At 36.6% G+C, this 21,760-nt stretch overlaps 1 protein-coding gene across 9 annotated transcripts; it reads right to left on the minus strand.

The window, feature by feature from the left end:
• Window positions 1-188: 188 nt before the first annotated feature.
• LOC148779015 (rust resistance kinase Lr10-like) lies at window positions 189-20,187 on the minus strand. 9 transcript variants are annotated; one of them, XM_088855582.1, is made up of 4 exons: window positions 11,959-12,050; window positions 3,004-3,206; window positions 2,223-2,261; window positions 189-1,552 (listed from the first exon to the last, which is right to left on the minus strand). In XM_088855582.1, exon 4 carries the CDS (start codon window positions 1,530-1,532, stop codon window positions 477-479), a length of 1,056 nt encoding a protein of 351 aa, XP_088711708.1. In that variant the 5' UTR covers window positions 1,533-1,552; window positions 2,223-2,261; window positions 3,004-3,206; window positions 11,959-12,050; the 3' UTR covers window positions 189-476. The 9 variants fall into 9 exon arrangements, with proteins under 9 accessions (XP_088711708.1, XP_088711709.1, XP_088711707.1 ...); XM_088855583.1 differs by lacking the exon at window positions 11,959-12,050 and adding an exon at window positions 10,201-10,421 and having other exon boundaries at window positions 3,004-3,113; XM_088855581.1 differs by lacking the exon at window positions 11,959-12,050 and adding an exon at window positions 10,201-10,421.
• Window positions 20,188-21,760: the final 1,573 nt, after the last annotated feature.

Below are 21,760 nucleotides of genomic sequence, written 5' to 3' on the forward strand. Positions count from 1 at the left end.
TGACGGACAAGAATCTCCTTGTATTAAAAGTAAATGGTCTCTTTTTATACTTCTCCTTAAAATAAATATTGCTAATAAAAGGGCAATGATGCATTGATCATTTCCTAATAAAAGGATAATAGTATTAGTTGCTTTGAAATCCAAGGAGGCTCACCACCATGCTCCATAATGAACAGAAAAATAAGCTATAAAAGGAAACAAAAATAGAGAGCTTTATTTAAACTAAAAGATTAGGAAAACTCTACAAACTAATATTTAACCAACGGGTCACCTTATTCAGTGAAAGCATTGGTGAAAGTTAGGGTAGAAGAGGAGGGAGAGTGGTTGTTGAGCCATAACATTATTGTTCACCTGTGAAAACCGTGGTCAATTACAAGTTGGATTTGAAATCATGACAAGATTTTATGTAATTCAAATTTTCAAATCTCTCTCTCCTAGAAAAAAGGTTTATACCTCCAAGGATTATTACGCCTTTATCACAATATGGACATTTGTGTATGGCAAGAATCTGACTCGAGGGAAGATCTCTTCTTTGGAGAAGAGAATGAAGGCTTAGGAGGCAAAACTAAAGTTTGCGAGTTACTATCAAGCATTTCAACCACCTTGGTTATACTTGGACGGTCCGTTGGGTTGATTTGTATGCACCAAAGACCAACTACCATCATCCTTTTTGACATTTCTTCTTCCTCTCCTTTGATATCTCCCACTTCAAGATCTCCTCCACATTCAAGGCGAGAATACACCCAATCTGGAAAGTATACTTCACTAGAATTAGCTCGTTGATCAAAATTTTTTCTCCCACCAACCATTTCCAAGAGCAACATTCCAAAGCTATACACATCGGATTTATGTGAAACAACCCCAAATGATCTTGAATATACTTCAGGAGCCATGTAACCAATCGTTCCTCGAGCACCAGTTAGTGATATTACACTTTGTTTATTGGAGTATAGCTTTGCGAGACCAAAATCAGAAATCTTGGGGCAAAAGTCTTCATCCAACAAAATATTATGAGGCTTGATATCGAGATGGAGTATGCGAGTTTCACAACCACAGTGCAAATATTCGAGCCCACGACTCGTACCAAGTGCTACTTTATACAGTGTTTCCCAATGGAGGCAATGGCTTTCGAGAGAGCCATTGGGCATGAAGTCATATATAAGAGCTTTTTTCCAACCATCAGCACAGAAACCAAGAAGGCGAACCACATTTATGTGGTGTATACGGCCAATGGTTGCAACTTCATTAATAAATTCTTCACCACTACCCTTTGGCTCTGTTAGCACCTTTACAGCAATGAGGCGCCCGTCAATGAGCTTACCTTTGTATACACTTCCAAACCCTCCCTGACCTAACTTTTCCCTGAAGTTGTTGGTCATTTTTTTGATGTCCTTGTATGAGTATCTTGTGGGCATTTCATTCCCATAATTCTTAAGGAACTCCTCAACATTCTGGCCCTCTACTCCTTTGGACATTTTAATTTTTCCTTTGGACATCATAATAAATGCTATTGTTATAAGTATTGCTCCCATTGTAATTGTAATTAAAATACCTGTAAGAAGAGAAAACAAGTTATGAGCAGCAATGGCATGGTGGCAAGATGTATAGCAAGAGTAAGATCTGTGTGATATGGGTAGGAATAAAAAGTTTGTGAGGATAATGTTGGAGTATGATAAATGAATTTTTCAAACTCCACCATGGCAGGTCATGCCAATTTCAAGCCTAGATAAAGGAGGAGGGTTCTGTTTGTAGGCAGCCACATTGTAAAACTTTTCCACATATTTTCATGAATCTTGAACTTATTAATGGAACAGGATTAGTGTTTCTAACCCCAAACAATTGAGATAAGGATAAGACGATGATGATGTTGAATATAATCATAAGTGAGTCAGTTATTTGGATTATTCATTCTAAAGAATTACATTTTGCACTAAACATCAATGATTTGGATTATTCATTCTAATTAAGCATAATTTGCACTAAACATAAAAATATATCCATCCAATTAGATAGTCATTGGAGAAGTCTGATTAGCAGGCATAATATGGATGAGAGAGAGATAGAGAGAAGGTCATTGATTTGGATTATTCTTTCTAAAATAAGTACAATTTACCCTAAACATTAAAGTTCCATCCATCAATTAGACAGCCAAAGGTGAAGTCTGAAAAGTAGGCATAATTTGGATGAGAAAGAGAGAGAGAAAGAGCCAGAGAGAAAGAGACCTATTATTACTTTCTTTTTTGTCCTGACTCGGTCATTACCTGCAAAATAGCAATCCAGATAAACAATAGTAGAAAGAGAAGAATAAAACGAGTCGTTAATATAGAACATTAGAAAAAATTACTTAAAACATATTGCTATAACTAACTATGATGACATCATCTGGAATGTTTCTCAATATACCACAAAATTAGACTAGAAAAATGAAGACCTTGCTATATACATCATTTACTTGCTGGGTGAGTCGCAACGGAAAAAATCAAAACTTGACAACCAATAAGTATGGAGCAGATAGAAATTTCTTGCCCCAAGAAATGATCCACATTTCTCCTTAATTTTTATTCTTTTATGATTTTTTTTAAGGACTATTAGTATGAAACTCAAGGTCATTGATTTGGATTATTCATCCTAAAGAAGTACAATTTACACTAAACATAAAAAATCTATCCATCTAATCAAATAATCATTGGTGAAGTCTGAATGCACGCATAATTGGGATGAGAGACAGAGACCTACTATCAATTACCGGCAAAATAGCAATTCAGATAAACAACATTAGAGAGAGGAGAATAAAATGAATAATGAATAAAAAAATGTTAATTAGTTAGTACATACTTATATGTCCAACCGTGATGCCATCGGTAAGAATGTTCTTCAATTTACGATAAAATTAGACTAGTAAAATGAAGATCTCGTTATATACATTTTTGGCTTGCTGGACAAGTCACAACAAAAATAACAACTCAATAGCCAATAAATATGGAGCAGATAGAAATTCCTTACCTCACAAAATGATTCACATTTCTCCATGACTTCGCTTCTTTTTCGCTCAAATACACTTACTTTTAAAAAATTAGAGGGTGTCTTTCTCATCGTTAGGCCATAATCTTGAGCTGAAGACATATAAATAATGCAAATCCATGAGTCTCAGAGGAGTAGACTCAAGAGATTATTGCGCAAAAACCAAGAAGAGAGTTTGTCCGTGTCTGCCAAAATGTGTATATGAAATATATTATTATGACCCCAAAATATTTAAAGAAAAAGAATATTTAAGGAACAAGAGAACTAACCTATAGAGGGACAAATTCCCTTTAACTTTCATATAATGAAAAAAAATTGATTTTTTATCGAAAATTGGGGCTACATTAGACCTCTATAGCGGTCAGAACACCATTGATTTAGGTTTTGAAGCATATCTACATCTATCATCAATCAAACCAGTGTGCAATACTACCATGGCTAAGTCTAATTGATGCTACTTTCTAATGACTAATTCTATTGACTTCAAATTTACATGATGATAGAGGACTTAAAGACGAATCCAACAATCCAAGTCTCACCTGAAATAAAATAGCAACGAGGCAGATATTTCCATTCAAAGTTGATGCATTTTCTATCGTATATTTCAACAGTAGAACTGACCATTGGGGGCACAATCGTATCATCACACGGACTTATGGACCCTGGGAACTTGATAATCAAGTAGAAGGGCTCATGATGCATATCTTCACAAAATTTGGAGCCAAAACGCTCCATATCTTGGTAGATAATTAGGTTTGGCGATCATGCTTTTGCATAGTTTTATGACTTCTATTGTAGCTTCAATTGCATCCACACGCCAGATCCATAGATTGCCACCCTCCCATAATTGATAGGGCATTGGGGCAAGAACCCAAAGGTCTAGGCCCCATGAGAAAACTACTTGCAGATTGGGAGATATCTCAATAATAGTGCCGGGAGGTCAACCTAGCTCATGAGTACAAACCTCGTAGATGACTGATATGAGCCTTGGTTGCCGATAGGTACAGATAAGGGTCCGATAATCTCCAAATAATCCTAAACTTTAGGAGAGGATTATTATACCTACATATGACTTTCCAAAAGTTTTGGATCAATCTCCTAATAACATTAGGGAAATGGTAGTTAGGGAATCTTATGGCGACCAATGAATTTCGTTGATGTATCAAATGATGTCTAATTTGTATAATTCTTGGACCAGAGGTATATAAGGTCTTATCGTCAATATCTGCAAAATAACACCTCATTTTGATATGATTTGCTGAGGTTTCACAGGGTCCAGATGTCAAACCCTCTTTGATGAACGACAAATCTAAATACATAACAAATAACACCAATCTCCTCTAATATCATGCGGAGAGGCATTTAGGGACTCTTGGAATATAAGTCCCAGATTTTGATCTCATATCAAATTATTTGATAGTCTTTTATAACAAACCATTCACCAAGATATATGACCGAGTTTCACGATGTATCAGGGCCATAGATGGCAAGTCCTCATTTTGCTACACCTGGCTAGATATTTGAAGTGTATTGTGCAAATATATTATATAATCATGTACATTAGCTTTTCATCATGACCTGTAGTATGTTAAACATATATGGGTTTGACAACTGCTGGGCTCTTATCATTTTAAGATTATCTCTTTCCTATAATTGTGGAATTTCAAAGTGTGTTTCCCTTGCATTTTAGCTCAAAAAACACATCCAACAGTCAATATTTCTTCAGAAGCGAGAGAAAATGACAGATAGAGCCTATTATTTTTGTACAAGGAGAAAAAGGAAGAAGTGTGTAGGGAAAAGAAGGAGGAACAGATGTCGTGTTAACCACTCGATTCTTTTCCCATTATATCTTAATAATAAGTTATATCATGGACTTGCTAACAATAAGACAACTTCTCTTCTCCTCCTAATTTGAATGGTATTTGATCTAGATTACACTCATCCAAATTAATCATTTATTTAGTTTTGATAGGATTATGTCAAAATCAAGCTCACCAGAAAATTATGATTACATTAGCATTTCCGCTAGTCTTATGAAACTTTATATATCTCATGGGTTTCAAATCTTAGCAATCCTAAAAGTTTTGGGCTCATTACGCAAGCTAATACTCATCAATTAATCAAACATGCTCATGGAGTCTAAGAAATCATTTACAAAAAGGACATATATCACATGTAATACTTTTCCCAAAATTGTCTTTAATAGAATAAACTCAGTAAAAACTTATATAATTACAACATATAAGTATCATGTTATATATGAATGTCACTGTATACCAAATGTAATGTGATGCCAATAGTCTTACTCCAACCATGTTATTATTCTTTTTTCACCTGACAACTATCTTACCTCTATTCCTGCTAAATGAATTATCACGATATGGTAGCAAGTTAATTAGCAACATCAAGTCTCCACTCTTTAATATAATCTTAGGCTAGTGAGAGTACACAAGGTCACTTGATGATCAACATTTCGCGCACAGTGCAATAAGAGTTAAGATCATTCTATTCACCTTTTATGTATATACAAATATTTATAATATCACTATTAGTGGTCTCGCTAAGCCAGTGCAACTGAATCACACATCGTGGTGCAATTGATAGAAAGAACTAGGATGCACGTCGGATGCACTACATGCAGGTCTTAATCCAATCGCATCCCATTTTTGCCTCATTTTAACTAATTGCTCCAAGGTCGGCCCAGCATAAACATTCCCATTTCAAACTTTGCTTTTGTATCATCATCATCATCCAAACCTTATCCCAATTATCCGAGGTCGACTATATGAATCATATTCTTCTATGATAAGATGTGGCAAAATTTTACACTAGCTGCCTAACTAACCCAACTCCTTTATCCGGACTTGGGATGGGTTAAGGGAAAGTTTAAAGTCTCCACCCTTATTAGACCAAAATGTAACTAATCACAAGAGACAAAAAGAAAAAAAAAATTAATTTAGCTCTTATCCTTGTGAGCAAGAAAATGTCAAAAGATGCACGAAATATGATGCCATCAGGGCTGTCAAGGAGGCAACTCAGCAAAAGAAATCATTAACACACATTAATATTGAGGAGGTGACCCAATAATAAAAATTATTAACATATATTACGAAAGAAATAGGGTAACAAAACCACTGTCAATGTGCAAATGGGTACAAAAACCAATGTGAGATTTGATAAACAACAAATAAAATGCTATAAACAAGAATCAAAATGTGCATAATAATTGCACCTTGCAATGTAAAAGGAAGAAAAATGCAGACTTTAACTTTGGCTGATAAATAGGGATTACAGACTGCATCTCACTCAGCAAGGGATCATTGTAGAAAAAGAAATCTGACGATAAGAAGGAATTCAAATTTTAGAAGTTGAGCGGTGACATAATAAAAGCGAAAAAATAAAAGAGTTGAGATTTTGCAAAAGGAAATACTGAATAGGTAAAGCAAGCCAGTTGAAAAGGGCAAACAAACATAAGGAAGATGAGAACCCAGGTTTTAAATGATAGTATAAGCAGTTCAAACAAAACCAGGAATAAAAAGATATAGTTACAGATATGGTAGCAAAAACAATTTCATAGAAGCAAGAACTATAACTTTTGTCAAAACAGTAGGAGCAAACAATGATAAAAAGAGGAGGCATCAGGTTCACTATGCAATCAAGAATATAAATAAACAATCAGAAGAACAAAAAAAAAAAAAGTGAAAACACCAACAACCTCAGCAAAAAAAAAAATGCAAGCAACAAAATGGTCTGAAATTGAAAAAAAAAAAAAACCAAATTGGGGTTTACACGCAAAAGAAAGAAAGAAAGATCATTTCTTAGTTGAGAATAATGTCACAAAACCCGACGAACGAAACCTAGATAATGCAAAAAAATATGAGGAGATGAAAAATCATACAATAGAAAAAGAAAAAGATCTCATTACATAGTAATAAAGAAAAAAGGTTTCTTAAAAAACAAAAAAGATCTCATCACATAGTAATAAGGAAAAAAGGTTTCTTAAACAAACTAAGATCGAATGAATATATGGGGCCCTTGAAGAGAAATAAAATAAAATAAAATAAAGCAGCCAACATGTGGTTCAAAATATTTGGATCAACTTACTCTAGACAAATATGAACCACAGAGCTTAGGGGCCCTGTACCACCCGGTTGCCACTTTGAAGAAATATGAACCACATAGCTCAAATTTGGCTTTCGTATACAATTTTTTATTAAGACGTATGTTACATGAAACATGTTGGTTCCTGACATAGAGCCTCAACCTTTCATTGATGTCATAATTACAAATCACACGTATGTTTCATCTGCCTATGTCTCGAATTGAGGTGATTAATGCTATGTGAGTGTTGGACCTCACTTTCTGATGATTTAAACAAAAAATATCATGTGTCCTTGTGCATGTGAAATGTATGTCCAAACCCTTTGTGCATGAGCAATACATAACACGATAAAACAATCGTATAAATGGAAAAAGATCCATATAACATCCACGGAATGAATGAGTCGTCATCAAAGCATTTTTCTAAGTAATTAGCTTCTGCTACACAAATTTTGGCTCGTCATTATTCTTTAATATGGGTCATAGTCTCAATGAGGCCAAAAGTCTTCATATCTTTTCTCACTATTTGCAACTATGTCCTTTTGGGCCTATCTTTTATCTTTCTTAAGCATTCCACTTGAACTAGCTCGCACCTCCTAACACGTGTTGTATTGGATTTGTGCCGCCCATGGCTAGCACATGTAAGTTTACTTTCTCTCATCTAATCTTATTGGTACCACACCTAAATTTTCCCAAATCTATTCATTGAAAGTTGGATTATGCAATCAAACATGGTGTATATAAATTAAAATTTTTGAGAGAGAGATAAAGAGAGAAGAGATAATAAGTGTAGTGATTTTATGAGGTAGGAGAGCATCCTTTTATAGATTTCTTATGTCTTAGGGTTTGCATCAATTTGTATGGTCAAATCTTGACCGTCGATCTAGGGAGACTTGTGAGGTGAGAGATGTGAGTGAGTCATCCCTTTGATCCACCATCAAGATTCAAAGGGGTGTGTGCTAGAGCCTCTTCCTCCCTTTCCTAGTACCATTCCCATCAAGTCTTTCAAATAAAGAAAGTTTCTATTTTAATATATCTAATTCTTATTTATTAGATCAAGCAATCTTGACTCAAAGATTTACTAAATATTTCAAATATTTAATCTTATCATATAAGTTGGCTATACCCAAAAGAAAAAGCCAACAAACAAGGGGACAACTGTCACCCAATCTTAGTGAAGACGTTAGTCACAATGGGTGGGGCGTGCCACTCTTTGGTGACCATACGTTGGCCCACCCAATCCCACATGTTCAAAATTGAGCCCCCATATTTATGGAGGTCTCATATATTTTTAGAAAATATTTTATTTTGCATTTAAAATTTTTAAATCTTATATTTTATTTAAAATATTGAAAAATTAATTTTCCTTAACTTATAAATCCAAATGACAAAAATAAAATATCAGAAGATTCACAAAAATTCAAATAAACATTCTAAAAATCATATATCATAAAATTAATTAAAGCTAATTAATTTTGATGGGAATGGGATCCGTTAGATCTAGGAATTTATCAATATACAGGAGCACTCCACCTTCAACTGCGGATCACGATTCACCTAGTTTTCTCAAACTAACCTAACAATTTCCATTGCTCACAGTCCACTGCAGGGGCTCATGATTGGACTACCAAAATCAGCCGATAGACTAAGGGACGCAATCCCATTATATGGATTTCAGGTTCTCCCCTAGAGACCAAAAAATTATGGTCCTTCAAACCATGATGCAACCATGACTCTATGGTGAATAGGGGTAATCTTTCGCACATGTACACGTTTCACCCTCATTGGTGAGTCTCAATATGGTTATCTATGTACATGTCGTGAGATGATATAAGGATGAAGTTTTTAGTTATGCCTCTAAAAGTTGTTTATCACACGGAAGGGCCATACAGTCCCTCAGCTCTCATCTGGGCATACTCCGACATCATCAAAAGCTAACCTACAAAAACTTTCTCAATAGATCCCTATGCCCAGGTATCTTGGGTTTTTCCAAACTCGGCTGGCCTAGCACGTCGAGCCTAGTCAAAAGTATTGACAAATCACATTTGCCCAATATGATCCACAAGAGTACCACATTCCCACTGAGCTTATGTTTCACTATATAAAATGCTCATACAAACTCTCATAAGGCTTTTAAAGGACGTATAAACACAACATTCATTTCGAATTCTTTTCTTCTTTTCTTACTACTCATCCATTTAAACATCCTCATATCTGCTACACTCATTCTATGAACAATAAGTATGACCGTGAATAGAATCAAGGACTCCTAAAACCCATACCTTGATATGATTATATTACAAATCTCTCAATCTCTCGGCATAGTCAAAGTATCTGCCATTCAGCTAGTGGGAATATGTGTTATGATTATGCTCAATCATGCTTAATGCATATGTGCTTTGTTTCAGTATTATACTTGGATCCTGTGTGAAATTTATTGCCGCAGTTCGTCACATAACTCATTTTTTGAGACTCTATACCTCCTCGATGGTGGCCTTGGAAACAGGCCTCAACTTTGCTTTTAAATAAAATCGACGGTTTAGGTTACTGCAACTTTACGTTTACAAGTAAAATTACGAGCTTGATAAAAACTTTTTTCTTAAAATAATTTTTGTTAACTGCCTTAATTTTCCCACTCCAAAATTTATCATCCGGGTCTTTGTTAACCCCCTCCCTCATCTGTCATCGAAGCGAAGGACCTAAACCCACTTCATGTATATTTTTAACATAATAATAACCAAATTGACCATATTATTTTAACAATTTTAAAGTAATTGAAATTGAAAACTCAAGAAAAGCCCATAACGGGTCTTTTTGTCTACAATCACTCGGAGCTTTTAATAAAATATTTTCAGGGCACAAACTACAAAAAAACAGGGCAATTTCAGACAAGTTTGGGTATGTTGGGAATGTTACTGAATCCTCTTATTGTTTATTTTCCAAAACAGAGATGAAAATCTAAATTACTGAAAGGTTTTACTTTCGGTTATTATAAAAGCATTATGGGGAAGAGCTCTATCTAATGCTTCCTATTTCTCAGCTCAAGCAATGAAGAGAATGGGTTAGGGATGGGCTTACTGGTATCAAGTGGAGGACATGCGTCAGGATAAGGCCGGTCCTCACAGAAACACATGAATCCTAGCGGGCTCTGATTATATCCGCACCGGCCACCCGACTCCATGCACGGTGCGCACCCATCTGCAGTCCATGACACACTGAAACCCGCCTCCACAAAGAGTCGAAAGAATGTCTCAAAGCAAACCTCTCTAAAACTGGAACCTCCACCAAAAACCGACAACGTCGGTAATCAATGGATAAGCCATAAAACATGGCAAAAGAATTTCCGAGGCAAGGCACCCGAATCGCAGTTGGCCAGCTACGAAGTGATGCAGGACAATCCATATAAGCCAGAAGCGTCATGACTCCAGTGGAGTAATTGAATGGATAATTGTCGAGGGTGACATTATGTTTAGGATAGGGGCATTCCATACTGTCAATTATGCTTTGAGCAACTACGGAAATGGTGCTAGTCTGGTAATCGATATGTCTCACTTGGTATAATTGATTGGTCAAGTTTAGGAGGGGGGTGTTGTCGATGCAGGTGAGATTGAGGCCCCTGTTAGTGCAGAATTCTGACCGCCGGTAATCAACTGTGAAAGGGTAGCTGACACGAATGGCACCACAATCGTAAGCGCCACAGGCCTCATACTGGGAATCCGCAGAGAAAACAGGAACCCAAAAGAGAGGAAGGAAAACAAGTAGAGCAACAGGCGGTCTTGAATGAAACAAGTGGGTGTTTAGAGAGAGAAACCCAAGCATCAAGTGGGTGTATAGGGAGAGAAAGCCAAGCATGGTTGCAAGAGGAGAAAAAAGCAGAGAGAAAGCTCGATGGGTGAAACTTGAAGATCTCTTCCTCATTATTTAATTAATGGGCGTTTACTTTTATAGGCACAATTCGTCTCAAATTGGCGAGTGATGAAGCAAGTTTGAATTGATAGAGAGAAAAAAGTAAGTTGTTTATGTAGAATCGGAGCCGGAATAATTTGACCAGGTTGGGTTTCTTCTCCACGGTTTTAATTGTCTTATAAAGTGTGAATATTTTTCTTTCAAAAATATAGGCAATAATACCCACCACTATTATTGGGGTGGGAACGGGTCCGGTAGGGTCATAGTACGGCTGAACCCAGACTGAAATTCATACATGGGACCCAGACCCGGTCGAGCCTAGAATACCTTGATCCTGGAACTGGACCCAGTCGAGTCCAAAATACCTGGATCCGGACCTGAACCCAGAATTTACTTGGACCTGGTGACCTGCACAAAACCTCTTTCGAGAATGCAAAATAACTTGATCCCCTTTCCCATTCAAACTAATCAGGACACGTAAAACCAGCATTTTTTATGTGGTTAACGGTCAACCAAAGAAACATCCTGCCAATCCAAAAACAATTATATGGTCTCTATAAATTTCACAAAAGCAATGAGGTAAGCTACTCACGAATCATGAATGCCACAAGTAATTGATAAAAAATATCAACAAAAATTAATGCAGATCAAAATCTAGTGGCTAATAATTTTAATTTTATTTTTGTTAATTTTATTTATAAGAATGAATTATTGAAATTAGGATTTTTAGGTTTGGTTTGATAAAGTTCACCAATAATGATGCTGATAAAAAGTCCAGTATATGATCAATTTCACAAAAACCAAGAGCAATATAAGAGCTAAGTAACCAAAGAACTATATATGTCACGACAAATTTCTTGAAAAAAATTTTAAAAGAACTGTGGAAGAAACCGAACATGGATAAGAATGAAATCAACCATAGAAGAATACCGCTGTCACAAGCTTCCTCATCCTTGCAGTAACAAGCAGTCGTCCTTCTATCAGTGGCATTCAACGCACAGCGGCCACCAGAACTAGTGCAATTTGAGCACTCTGAAGGAAATTGCTCCCATTGAAGGGCAATACCCTCCTTTGAAAGCTCCTGAAGGGTCCAGGATCCATTGCCATGTTTCATAGCCTTAAGACTGGATTCTAGCACAGGATACTGAATCCAAGAACAAGCAGATGGAGGAGTTAAATTATTTACTATTTCTTGTTTATCAGTGCAATAAATCTCCTGGTTCTTCTCGCACCCTTTAAGGGCCCAAATGGTTTCTTGGTTACTGAGGAGAGAGTGATTATCACAATTGTAGAAGATGCTGATATTAACATAGGAGGAAGGAAGATGGAAACCCTCGATGTGGTCTGGAAGGGAAATTTTGTGAAGGAAAAAAATACAATTCCCATTGTCAAAGAAATCAGATAAGGGAGCAGTGATATTGATAGTGCGCTCAGGGTAGGATATGTTCTTAACATCATACGATTTGTCCAGGAATTTGATAGTGGTTGGGGAGCTTAACCCTCCACAATCAATTTTGAAGAGTCCACATAGCTCTGGACTGGAAGCAGCAGAGAATGGGAATTGAATATTGATGCCCGAGCAATTGACAGGAGCGCATTCTTTATAAGGATTAACATCGTAACCTCGAGAGAGAATACAACAAAAGAGAAGAGAGAGAAACCAAGCAGGTAGAGTAGCAGCCATGGCTGACACCGAGAGAAGATGAAGGAATCAGTGTGTAAGAGGTGCCCTCAACAGAATTCAACACAAACCAACTGGTAATAACCTCTAGAATCCTAGAGAGATCGTCAACCGCAAGTCACTTCTAGAGAGAGAGCAAGCGAGTTATAGGCTTGGCCAAATTCATGTGCATATCTGTAAACAGGAGAGAGAGAGCTTAAAATTTTGAACACTTTGGAGTTGTGCTCCTTGGGAGTCAAGAAGACTTGACTGCTAAGCCATTTACTAAAAAAAAAAAAAAACAAGAAAAAAAAAAACAAGAGGTTGGCTCTTGGCCCCGGAGTCAAAAAAAAGTTTACGTAAGGTTGCAACCTTCAAATGTAGAAATAAAGATGCACCTAAAGAATCCATTGAAAAAAGTAGTTTTAATGTTGAAAACGCTCTAATTGATCATCTCAACATGCGTATGAAAAAAAGAAGAGTTTGAGTCCTAAAAATAGTGTCTCTTGCAACACATTATCCACACCGTCCATTTTCAAGATTTTCATATGTTTATATATCTGATTTTAACCATTTTTGAAGTTTAAAATTTTATAATTAGACATGAAAATAGATTTTTAGATAATTCTAAGAAGTGTTTTTTAAAAAAACTACATATTAGGACAAAATTTGAAGTTGCGCCGGATTGGATTGTTTCAAGTTGCAAATGAAAATCTTGAAAATGGACGGTATAGATAACATGGTGTAAAATGCACTATTTCTAAGACTTGAAATATTTTTATTTTTCATAGTCATACATCTCGATGTCGAGATGATCAATCAAAGGGTTTTTCAACATTAAAACTACCTTTCCGCTAGATTTTTGAGGGGCATCCGTAGTTCTACATTATAAGGTAGCATCCTTATATACACTTTTTCCTTTATTTATTAAGGACCCGGTTTCTATGCGGCCAAGCCCGAATATGTAGGAATGCGAGCCTCTTAGTAAATCTATTTTTGAGATGGATTTTAAGACTTAATTTTTAAGGACATGTAATCTCTAACATAGAGATCATGAATATGAAAAAATAAATAAATTTTAAAAACTATAAATAATAATTCTAGTAAAAAAACATTTGGACCGTTACTTTTCATTGTTTTTAGAGGTAACACCTACTTGCATCCATCTTAAAGATGGATGCTTCACAATTTCTAGACTGCATATATAGAAATGCGGTCCAGCCCGCATGAAACAATTTTCCTTTATTGAAGGACATGGTTTTTATGTGGCCAGCCCGCATATTGTAGAAATGCGGCTTGGCAATAAATATATTTTTAAATATAATTTTATCTTAGTTTTTAGTGAATATAAAATCTTTAACATGGAGATCATGAATATTAAAAAAAAATTTGAAAAATAGAAATAATAATTATATTAAAAAAACATTTAGACTGTTAATTACATTTGTTTTTAGATGAACCACCTATTTGCATCCATCTCTAAGATGGATGCTTTTTACCTATGGACGGCATATTGTAGAAATGTGATCCAGCCCGCATGAAACAATTTTCTTTTATTTAAGGGTAAGGTTTATATAGGGCCTGTTTGATAACTGGAAGCAAGTTCATGAACTGCAAATTAGAAATTCCTCTTTGCTGGGAAGATAAAAGTTACTTTAAGAAGTTCATGGTTTCTGTGTTTGATAACCTCCTAAGAAGTTAAAGAACTTCTTGGTTTCTGTGTTTGATAACCACTGGGAAGTTAGAGAAGTTCCCGGTTTCTGTGTTTGATAACCACTTAGGAAGTTAAAGAAGTTCTTGGTTTCTATGTTTGATAACCATAATTATCTACTCATGGAAAAAAACAAAACTAATATTCCCATAGTTATCTACTCATGGAAAAAAAATTCCCACACCAGATACATTGACAAAGTCCTGTAGCATTTTATCAACAAAAAAGGAAAAAGGGACACCACATGTAAAGCAATTTCTAAAAAAAAAAAAAAAAGTAAAGCAATTTCAATAAATAATGAGAACAAATGAAACCATTGAGTGAAGAACAAATTCAAGAATAGAAACAAACAAGCTAGTAAGCAATAGCAACTAAACTTCACAAGTTTTCAAACACCTAAGAAAGAGAGGAGCCCATTAATCTACGTTATTCAAAGAAATGCAGCAACCTTGATTTATACACAACCCATTATGTAAAGGAAGAAGATATCCACATAAAAGAAGAAACCCAAGTACTAGTGCCATAATGCAGCAGTTTATCAAGCAAATTTTACGATGCAATTTTTTATCAAGTTATTTGCTTTGCAACAGGATACCCTTCAAACTCTCTCTCACTAGGGTTATACGTGGTTCAAAATACATGAATACTAAGTTACAAGCAATTACATAACATTGTGATGTGTTACACACAATTTGAAAACCATTACTATTACATTTTTCAACAACAAAAGCATTTTTATTTTCTAATAGTGATTGTACCAGAAAGGCATTTGTTTCTATTCAAATCGCAAAGAGCAATCGGCTCCTTGTATATGAAAAGTGAATGTGGTGCATAAGGATTGGAAAATGCAATTTCCAATAAATAGAACAAACAAATTTTAACAAATCTTCGCCAGATTGATGATAAAAACATGGTCAACGTCTAGATTGAAACCATTACAACTAGATTGATGATAAAACTTATTTTGGTGATAACCAGGGACCCACTTTTTCAGCAAGGTGAGCATGGACAACTCAGAGGCTGGCTCATGATCCACAAAAACGGTGAGCATGGGGCATGTTCTTTCAACAAGACCATCAAGTTACTGTAAAAGCCTTTTGGTCCACCCATTTTCGAATTTCGAACTCATGAGACTATGTATCTATCAGCATGTTATCATGAAATTCTACAGCAACATGAGGTGCTTAATATATCAAACACAGAAACAGAGTAAGATGAGGAAAGAAGACCAATCCAGGGTTCAATCTACATGTTTCCTATTCAATGTATCTATCCACAGTTGCTAAAGGGACAAGAAAATTGACGTGACGTGTTTGAAAATAGACAGGCATTGATCATAAAAATAACAAAAATGCCAAAGAAGCATCATGCTGATGCAAAATCAAGTCTGTCTTATAAAATTCACTTAAAACTGAAAGCTATTTATGAGGTTCGCTACCAAAGAATCATAAATGCTTCAACACAGTAGAATAATGAGATGACGAAAGTCATCTGTGGAAGGATACCTCACCAGGCTTCCCTACTAGGTTATCCATCTTTGGGAGACAAGCAGTTGTGGTTCTTTCAGTGGCATTAGCAACCACCAGAACTCGTGCGGTTCAAGCACTCTGAAGGAAATGGCTCCCATTGAAGGGAAATTCCCGTCTCTCAAATCATCTCAGATCTCCAGAATTGAATGCCATCTTTCATAGCCTCAAGACTGGATCGTCACAGACGATGTGGAGTCCAAGAAGAATCAGGTGGAAGACATAAACTTCCTACATTTTAAGATTATAACTGCAGTAAAACTTGTGGTGCTTTCCAACCCTCAAGTTTTCAGTGAGGTTAATGTTTTCAGTGTAATTCGAACACTTGAGATGCTGATGTCAACATAGGAGCAAGGAAGGTAGAAACCCTCAATGTGGTACGGAAGGGAATTGTCAGGGGACGAAACGATTCCCATTGTCAAAGTACTCAATCGAATACAGGAATAGTGATGTGGATCATGTGCTTATAATACAATACGTAGTTAAAATCAATGTTTTTGTCCATGAATTTGATAGCTGGTGGTTGGCTTAACCCCGGGCAATAAGTTCTGAGAACCCACAGAATCCTGGACTGGGAGCAGCAGAGAGGATATTCTATACTGTATGCCCGATCAATTGAAAGGAGCAAAGGGTTTGTAAATATTAAGATCATCACCCTGACAGAGAATGCAAGAAAGAAGAAGAGACAGAAAGCATGTAATCAGAGCAGCACCGGTGGCTCTAAACTGTTGGGGATTCACCATGTGTGAACATGTGAGTTTGTGTGAAAGAGAGAGAGAGAGGGAGGAGTTCACCACTGTGTGGGATGACGATTATTGAGCAAGAGTGAGGCACTGAGTGATGTTCAAGATGAGAACCTCCGCACCCACACCACTTAAGGCTAGAGACTTAAAATATGGGAGCTCTGCCCCTTGGGAGTCAAGGAAGACTTGACCCTTTATCTATATAGCAGAATAAAAAATTAAAAAACATATAATAAAAGGAGAGAGGCCTTAACTCTTGAGGCATGTTAGAAGAACAAAGGAAATATGGACCACTCATTCGGAAAGTTGAATAAATCAAAATTTTCTCTCCAATAATGTCCTATCAATGCAACCCTGGAGTTCCAGTGTAAACTTTGGCAAAATAAATGGATTTCAAATCTCTATTTCGATGGTTGGGTGGAAGTTTCTCACACTAACTATGAGCTTCACCAAAGCCAGCAAATATATAATAAACTAGAAACAAATTTGATAACCGGATCATTAGATCTAAAATTGTTGGGATTCATTTCACTAAAAAAAATCAAAGGAATCAGATAACTGCCACACGATCATTCAGAGGTTATACTCGCACTACAAAATTAGGGAAACATCAAGACAAGCAGACAACTTTGGGGTATATAGGGAATATTTAGTTTCAGCAAGATTATCTTATTTACTTTTAGTTGTTGGAAAGTCATAATGGAAAAGAGCTACATCTGATGCTTCCTATTCCTTAGCTCAAACAATGAAGAGAATTGGGTAGGGATGGGCTCACTGGAATCAGGTCAATTATATGATCCGCACCAGCCAACCGACCGTATGCACCGTTTGCGCATATCTGCAGTTCATGACAGATTGAACCCGGCCTCCACAATCCTTGTGTAACCCCCAGAAGACAAAAGTCTCGAAGCCAACCTCTCCAAGACTGGAACATCCACCAGTGGCTTACAAACTCCACATTCATTTGGATAAGCCAGACCACAAGGCGTTGCTTAAGAGTCTCCAAGTCAAGAAACTGAAACTGCTGACGCCAAGGACAGAAGGCATTTCTGACGTTTAATGAACGGGGAATTGTCAAGGGTGACATTATGACCAGGATTGGGGCATTCCTTACCTTCTCTTTAGCAGTTAAGCAGTTATGGGAATGGTGCTAGGCTGGTGATTGATATCTTTTACTTGGTATATTTGTTTGGCAAGGTTTAGAAAGGGGATGTAGTCCTTGCAGGTGCGATTGAAGCCATTGTAAGTGAAAATAACTGGCTGGTGATCATTGACTGCAATTGTCTTTATACTGGTAATCTGCTGAAAAGACAGGACATCCCAAGAGAGCAAACAAGAAGCATAGGGCAACAAGACCTGAGTCAAATACTTGAGTGTTTAGCGAGATAAATCTAAGCCTGGTAGCTTTCATGGTGGCAAGAGAGAGAAACCAGGCGTAGAAAGAGAATGCTCAAAGGGTAGCCCAACTGAAAGATCGCTTTCTTACTCATTAATTGCATTTTACTTTTAACCATACAACAGTTGAATTTGGGCTTTCTCTTTAGGAGTATAAAGCCACACGTCCAATTGTGAGGACCCTATGAGGAAATTGACCAGTGATACCAAGGATTGAAATAATCAGTGCAAACGTTAATGAAAAGTAAGGCATTTTAGCATTTTATTTGTAAAGCTAACGCTCATATACCTTAACAAAAGGGGTTTCCAGTGGTTGGGTAATTCTTAATGAATAGATTTGGGTCATCACTAAAACTCATGCTCCTCATCCCTGGGTATGAAGACTATAGCCCAAAGCTAAAGAAGAGAGAGTCTATGACTAAATACCTACATATGGACAAGGCACCATACATACACTACCTGTAAATGATTTATATGTATGTATACATGAATACGAAATAGGTTCTCTCTCTTCTCTCTCTCTCTCTCTCTCTCTCTCTCATCCTTGACAATGAACAACACATCCTTTTCATTCTGCTCTCTCACATATTCAAGCAACCTGAACTTAAATTTGGATTGCCAGGATGGAAAGGAGACAATCCAAAGGAATGAAAGCAACAACTGTACTGCATTTTGTAGATCATCACAATATGAAAAACTTTATCTGGAAGTCAATCACTTCATCAATAAGAGTGAAAAGAAATAACTAAAACCTGGGCATCTAGAGCCTTACAACAAATACAAAGCAGTAGTCACATAGGACTTATAACAAGCACAAACTACAAAAAAACAGGGCAATTTCAAACAAAAGTTTGGGTATGTTGGGAATGTTACTGAATCCTCTTATAGCTTAATTTTCCAAAACAGAGATGAGATTCTAAATTACTGAAAGGTTTTACTTTTGGTTATTGTAAAAGCATTATGGGGAAGAGCTCTATCTAATGCTTCCTATTTCTCAGCGCAAGCAATGAAGAGAATGGGTTAGGGATGGGCTTACTGGTATCAAGTGGAGGACATGCGTCAGGATAAGGCCGGTCCTCACAGAAACACATGAATCCTGGCGGGCTCTGATTATATCCGCACCGGCCACCCGACTCCGTGCACGGTGCGCACCCATCTGCAGTCCATGACAAATTGAAACCCGCCTCCACAACTGCTGCATAAGAGTCGGAAGAAAGTCTCAAATCCGAGCTCTCTAAAACTGGAACCTCCACCAAAAACCGACAACGTCGATAATCATCTGGATAAGCCGCGCCAGAAGGCATGGCAAAAGAATTTTCTCCGAGGCAAGTCGCCGGTGGCAAGCTACGAAGTGATGCAGGACAGTCCGTGTAAACCAGAAGCGTTATGACTCCAGCGGAGTACTCGAATGGAGAATTGTCGAGGGTGACATTATGTCTAGGATTGGGGCATTCCATAGTGTTAATTATGCTTTCAGCTACTACGGCAATGGTGCTAGTCGGGTAATCGATATGTTTCACTTGGTATAATTGATTGTTCAAGTTTAGGAGGGGGGTGTTGTTGGTGCAATTGAGATTGAAGCCACTAGAAGTGCAGAATTCCGGCCGTTGGTCATCGACCGCGAAAGGGTAGCGGATACTAATGGGACCACAATCGTAAGCGCCACAGGCCTCATACTGGGAATCCGCAGAGAAAACAGGAACCCAAAAGAGAGGAAGGAAAACAAGTAGAGCAACAGGTGGTCTTGAACGAAGCAAGTGGGTGTTTAGAGAGAGAAACCCAAGCATCAAGTGGGTGTTTAGAGAGAGAAACCCAAGCATGGTGGCAAGAGCAGGAAGAAGCAGAGAGAATGCTCGATGGATGCAACCTGAAGAAGCAGAGAGAAGAGAGAGAAAGCTCGATGGATGCAACCTGACGATCTCTTCCTCATTCATTAATTAATGGGTTTTTACTTTGAAACGCGCATTCGTATGAAGATGTGTTTGTTGCGTTTCAAACAGGAGTGAGAGGAAGGTGCTCGGTTATTGGAGGAGATTGGCGAGTGATGGAGCAGGTTTGAATTGCATTAATGGACAGGAAAAGTACGTCGAGCCGCCATAGTTTGACCAGGTTGGGTTTATTGCCTATAAAGTGAGAATATTTGGGTTCTTTTAAAAATATAAGCAACAACAGCCCACCTAATAGGGGTGGGAGTTGGGTCTGGGTATGCCTGGAGCTGGATCAAGACCCGACCCGACCCGAAATTCATACATGAGATACTAGACCCGGTCGGGTCTAGATCTCGGGCCCCAGACCCAGAAATTATTTAGAAGACCTCTCGGATTATACATAATAGCAGAAAAATAGCTAAAAATTTAAAAATTACTTAATAATGTGTACCAAAAATTACTAAAAATTACCAAAAACACTTGGGCAATAATTTATCAACTTTTTAATAAGAAGATTTGTAAAAAAAATGAAAAGCATGTATAAAATAATCTATATTAATATATATAACCTTTATATTTTATATATAACATAAAAATGGTTGATATATATATATATATATATATATATATATATATATATATATATATATATATATATATATATATATAAAAATAAAGAGTGCCAAAGGAAGATCAAAGAGTATGTATATATTATTATATTAACTTTTATAAATTTATACATAAAAATATTATATAATATTTTAAAATAACAAGGTATTCGGAGCGGGTTCACCTAGATCTTGGTAAAAGAAGAGTCCATGTTTAGTACATTTTCCAATATAAGGGCTTGACCTTGTTAGAAGAGGAGTCCCTCTTTAGCCTATTTATCTATGGGTGCGGTTTGTATAGGGCCTAGGCTCTAAACAATCAAATTAGAGCCTGCTTTCAAATAGTGTTGAGAAATGCAGAAGCAAATTCGCCATTAAAAGTGACAAGGAGTAAGAGGAGCAGCATGAAGCAGCGTGAAAGCATTGGGTTGAATTTAAATAGATATGAAGATAAACCAGAGCAGCAAAATGTAATGTGAGATTATCTCCATCTGATCACAAGCAACATGTTAGGAAAATTCTAATATAACTGTGATTGATTATACGACTTCCAAACAAGGGTCAACAGTGGTACAGTAGCTCTGGCCTCAAACTTCAAAGGTCAAAACCATGGCAGACGGGGAATAAAATTTTTGTTTACAAAACTCACTCTTCAATGAAAATTTGTATTTATAAAGTCTCACACACATATATTAAAAAAGAAAAAAAAAAACTTCCGGATTGCAAGACTTGTGCAGCTCCGCGTTGAAAATGATATTCGCTTTTCCAAATAAACAGAGTTCCACAATATAATTATAATCGTGTGAAACCCTCATGCTCTCTCACCTGCCGTGTTGGAGAGAGCGAGAGAGGATGAACACCAAGCTCTCTCTCCTCTCGATCTTTCTCTCTCCTTGGGGGAACAACGGAAAGCATATTCAAAATTTTGAGAAATTTATCGTAGACAAAGGAAAAGGTTGAAATAAGACCTAGACCTCCCATTATAATAAGAGAGGTCATCTGAAACAGATTTTTCTTTTTAAATATATATATATATATATATATATATATATATATATATATATATATATATATATATATATATATAAACTCAGCAAGGTAAAAGGCCCTATCCGGTATTTATTAATATAAAACAAAAAGGGCCTAATATAGCTCATACAC

The sequence above is a fragment of the Amborella trichopoda genome, chromosome 13 (assembly GCF_054954075.1).
Source record: "Amborella trichopoda isolate Santa Cruz 75 chromosome 13, AtrichopodaSantaCruz75HAP2 v2.0, whole genome shotgun sequence".
Taxonomy (NCBI): domain Eukaryota; kingdom Viridiplantae; phylum Streptophyta; class Magnoliopsida; order Amborellales; family Amborellaceae; genus Amborella; species Amborella trichopoda.

Excerpts from the sequence above, each read along its gene's own strand:
- LOC148779015 (XM_088855577.1), bottom strand. The coding sequence starts at position 19,997 with ATGAATGAGGAAGAGATCGTCAGGTTGCATCCATCGAGCTTTCTCTCT. Across the intron at positions 2,262-19,099 it reads ATGTCCTCCACTTGATACCA|GTAATGACCGAGTCAGGACA; the intron begins GTAAGCCCATCC and ends GCTATTTTGCAG. Across the intron at positions 1,553-2,222 it reads AAAAAAGAAAGTAATAATAG|GTATTTTAATTACAATTACA; the intron begins GTCTCTTTCTCT and ends CTCTTCTTACAG.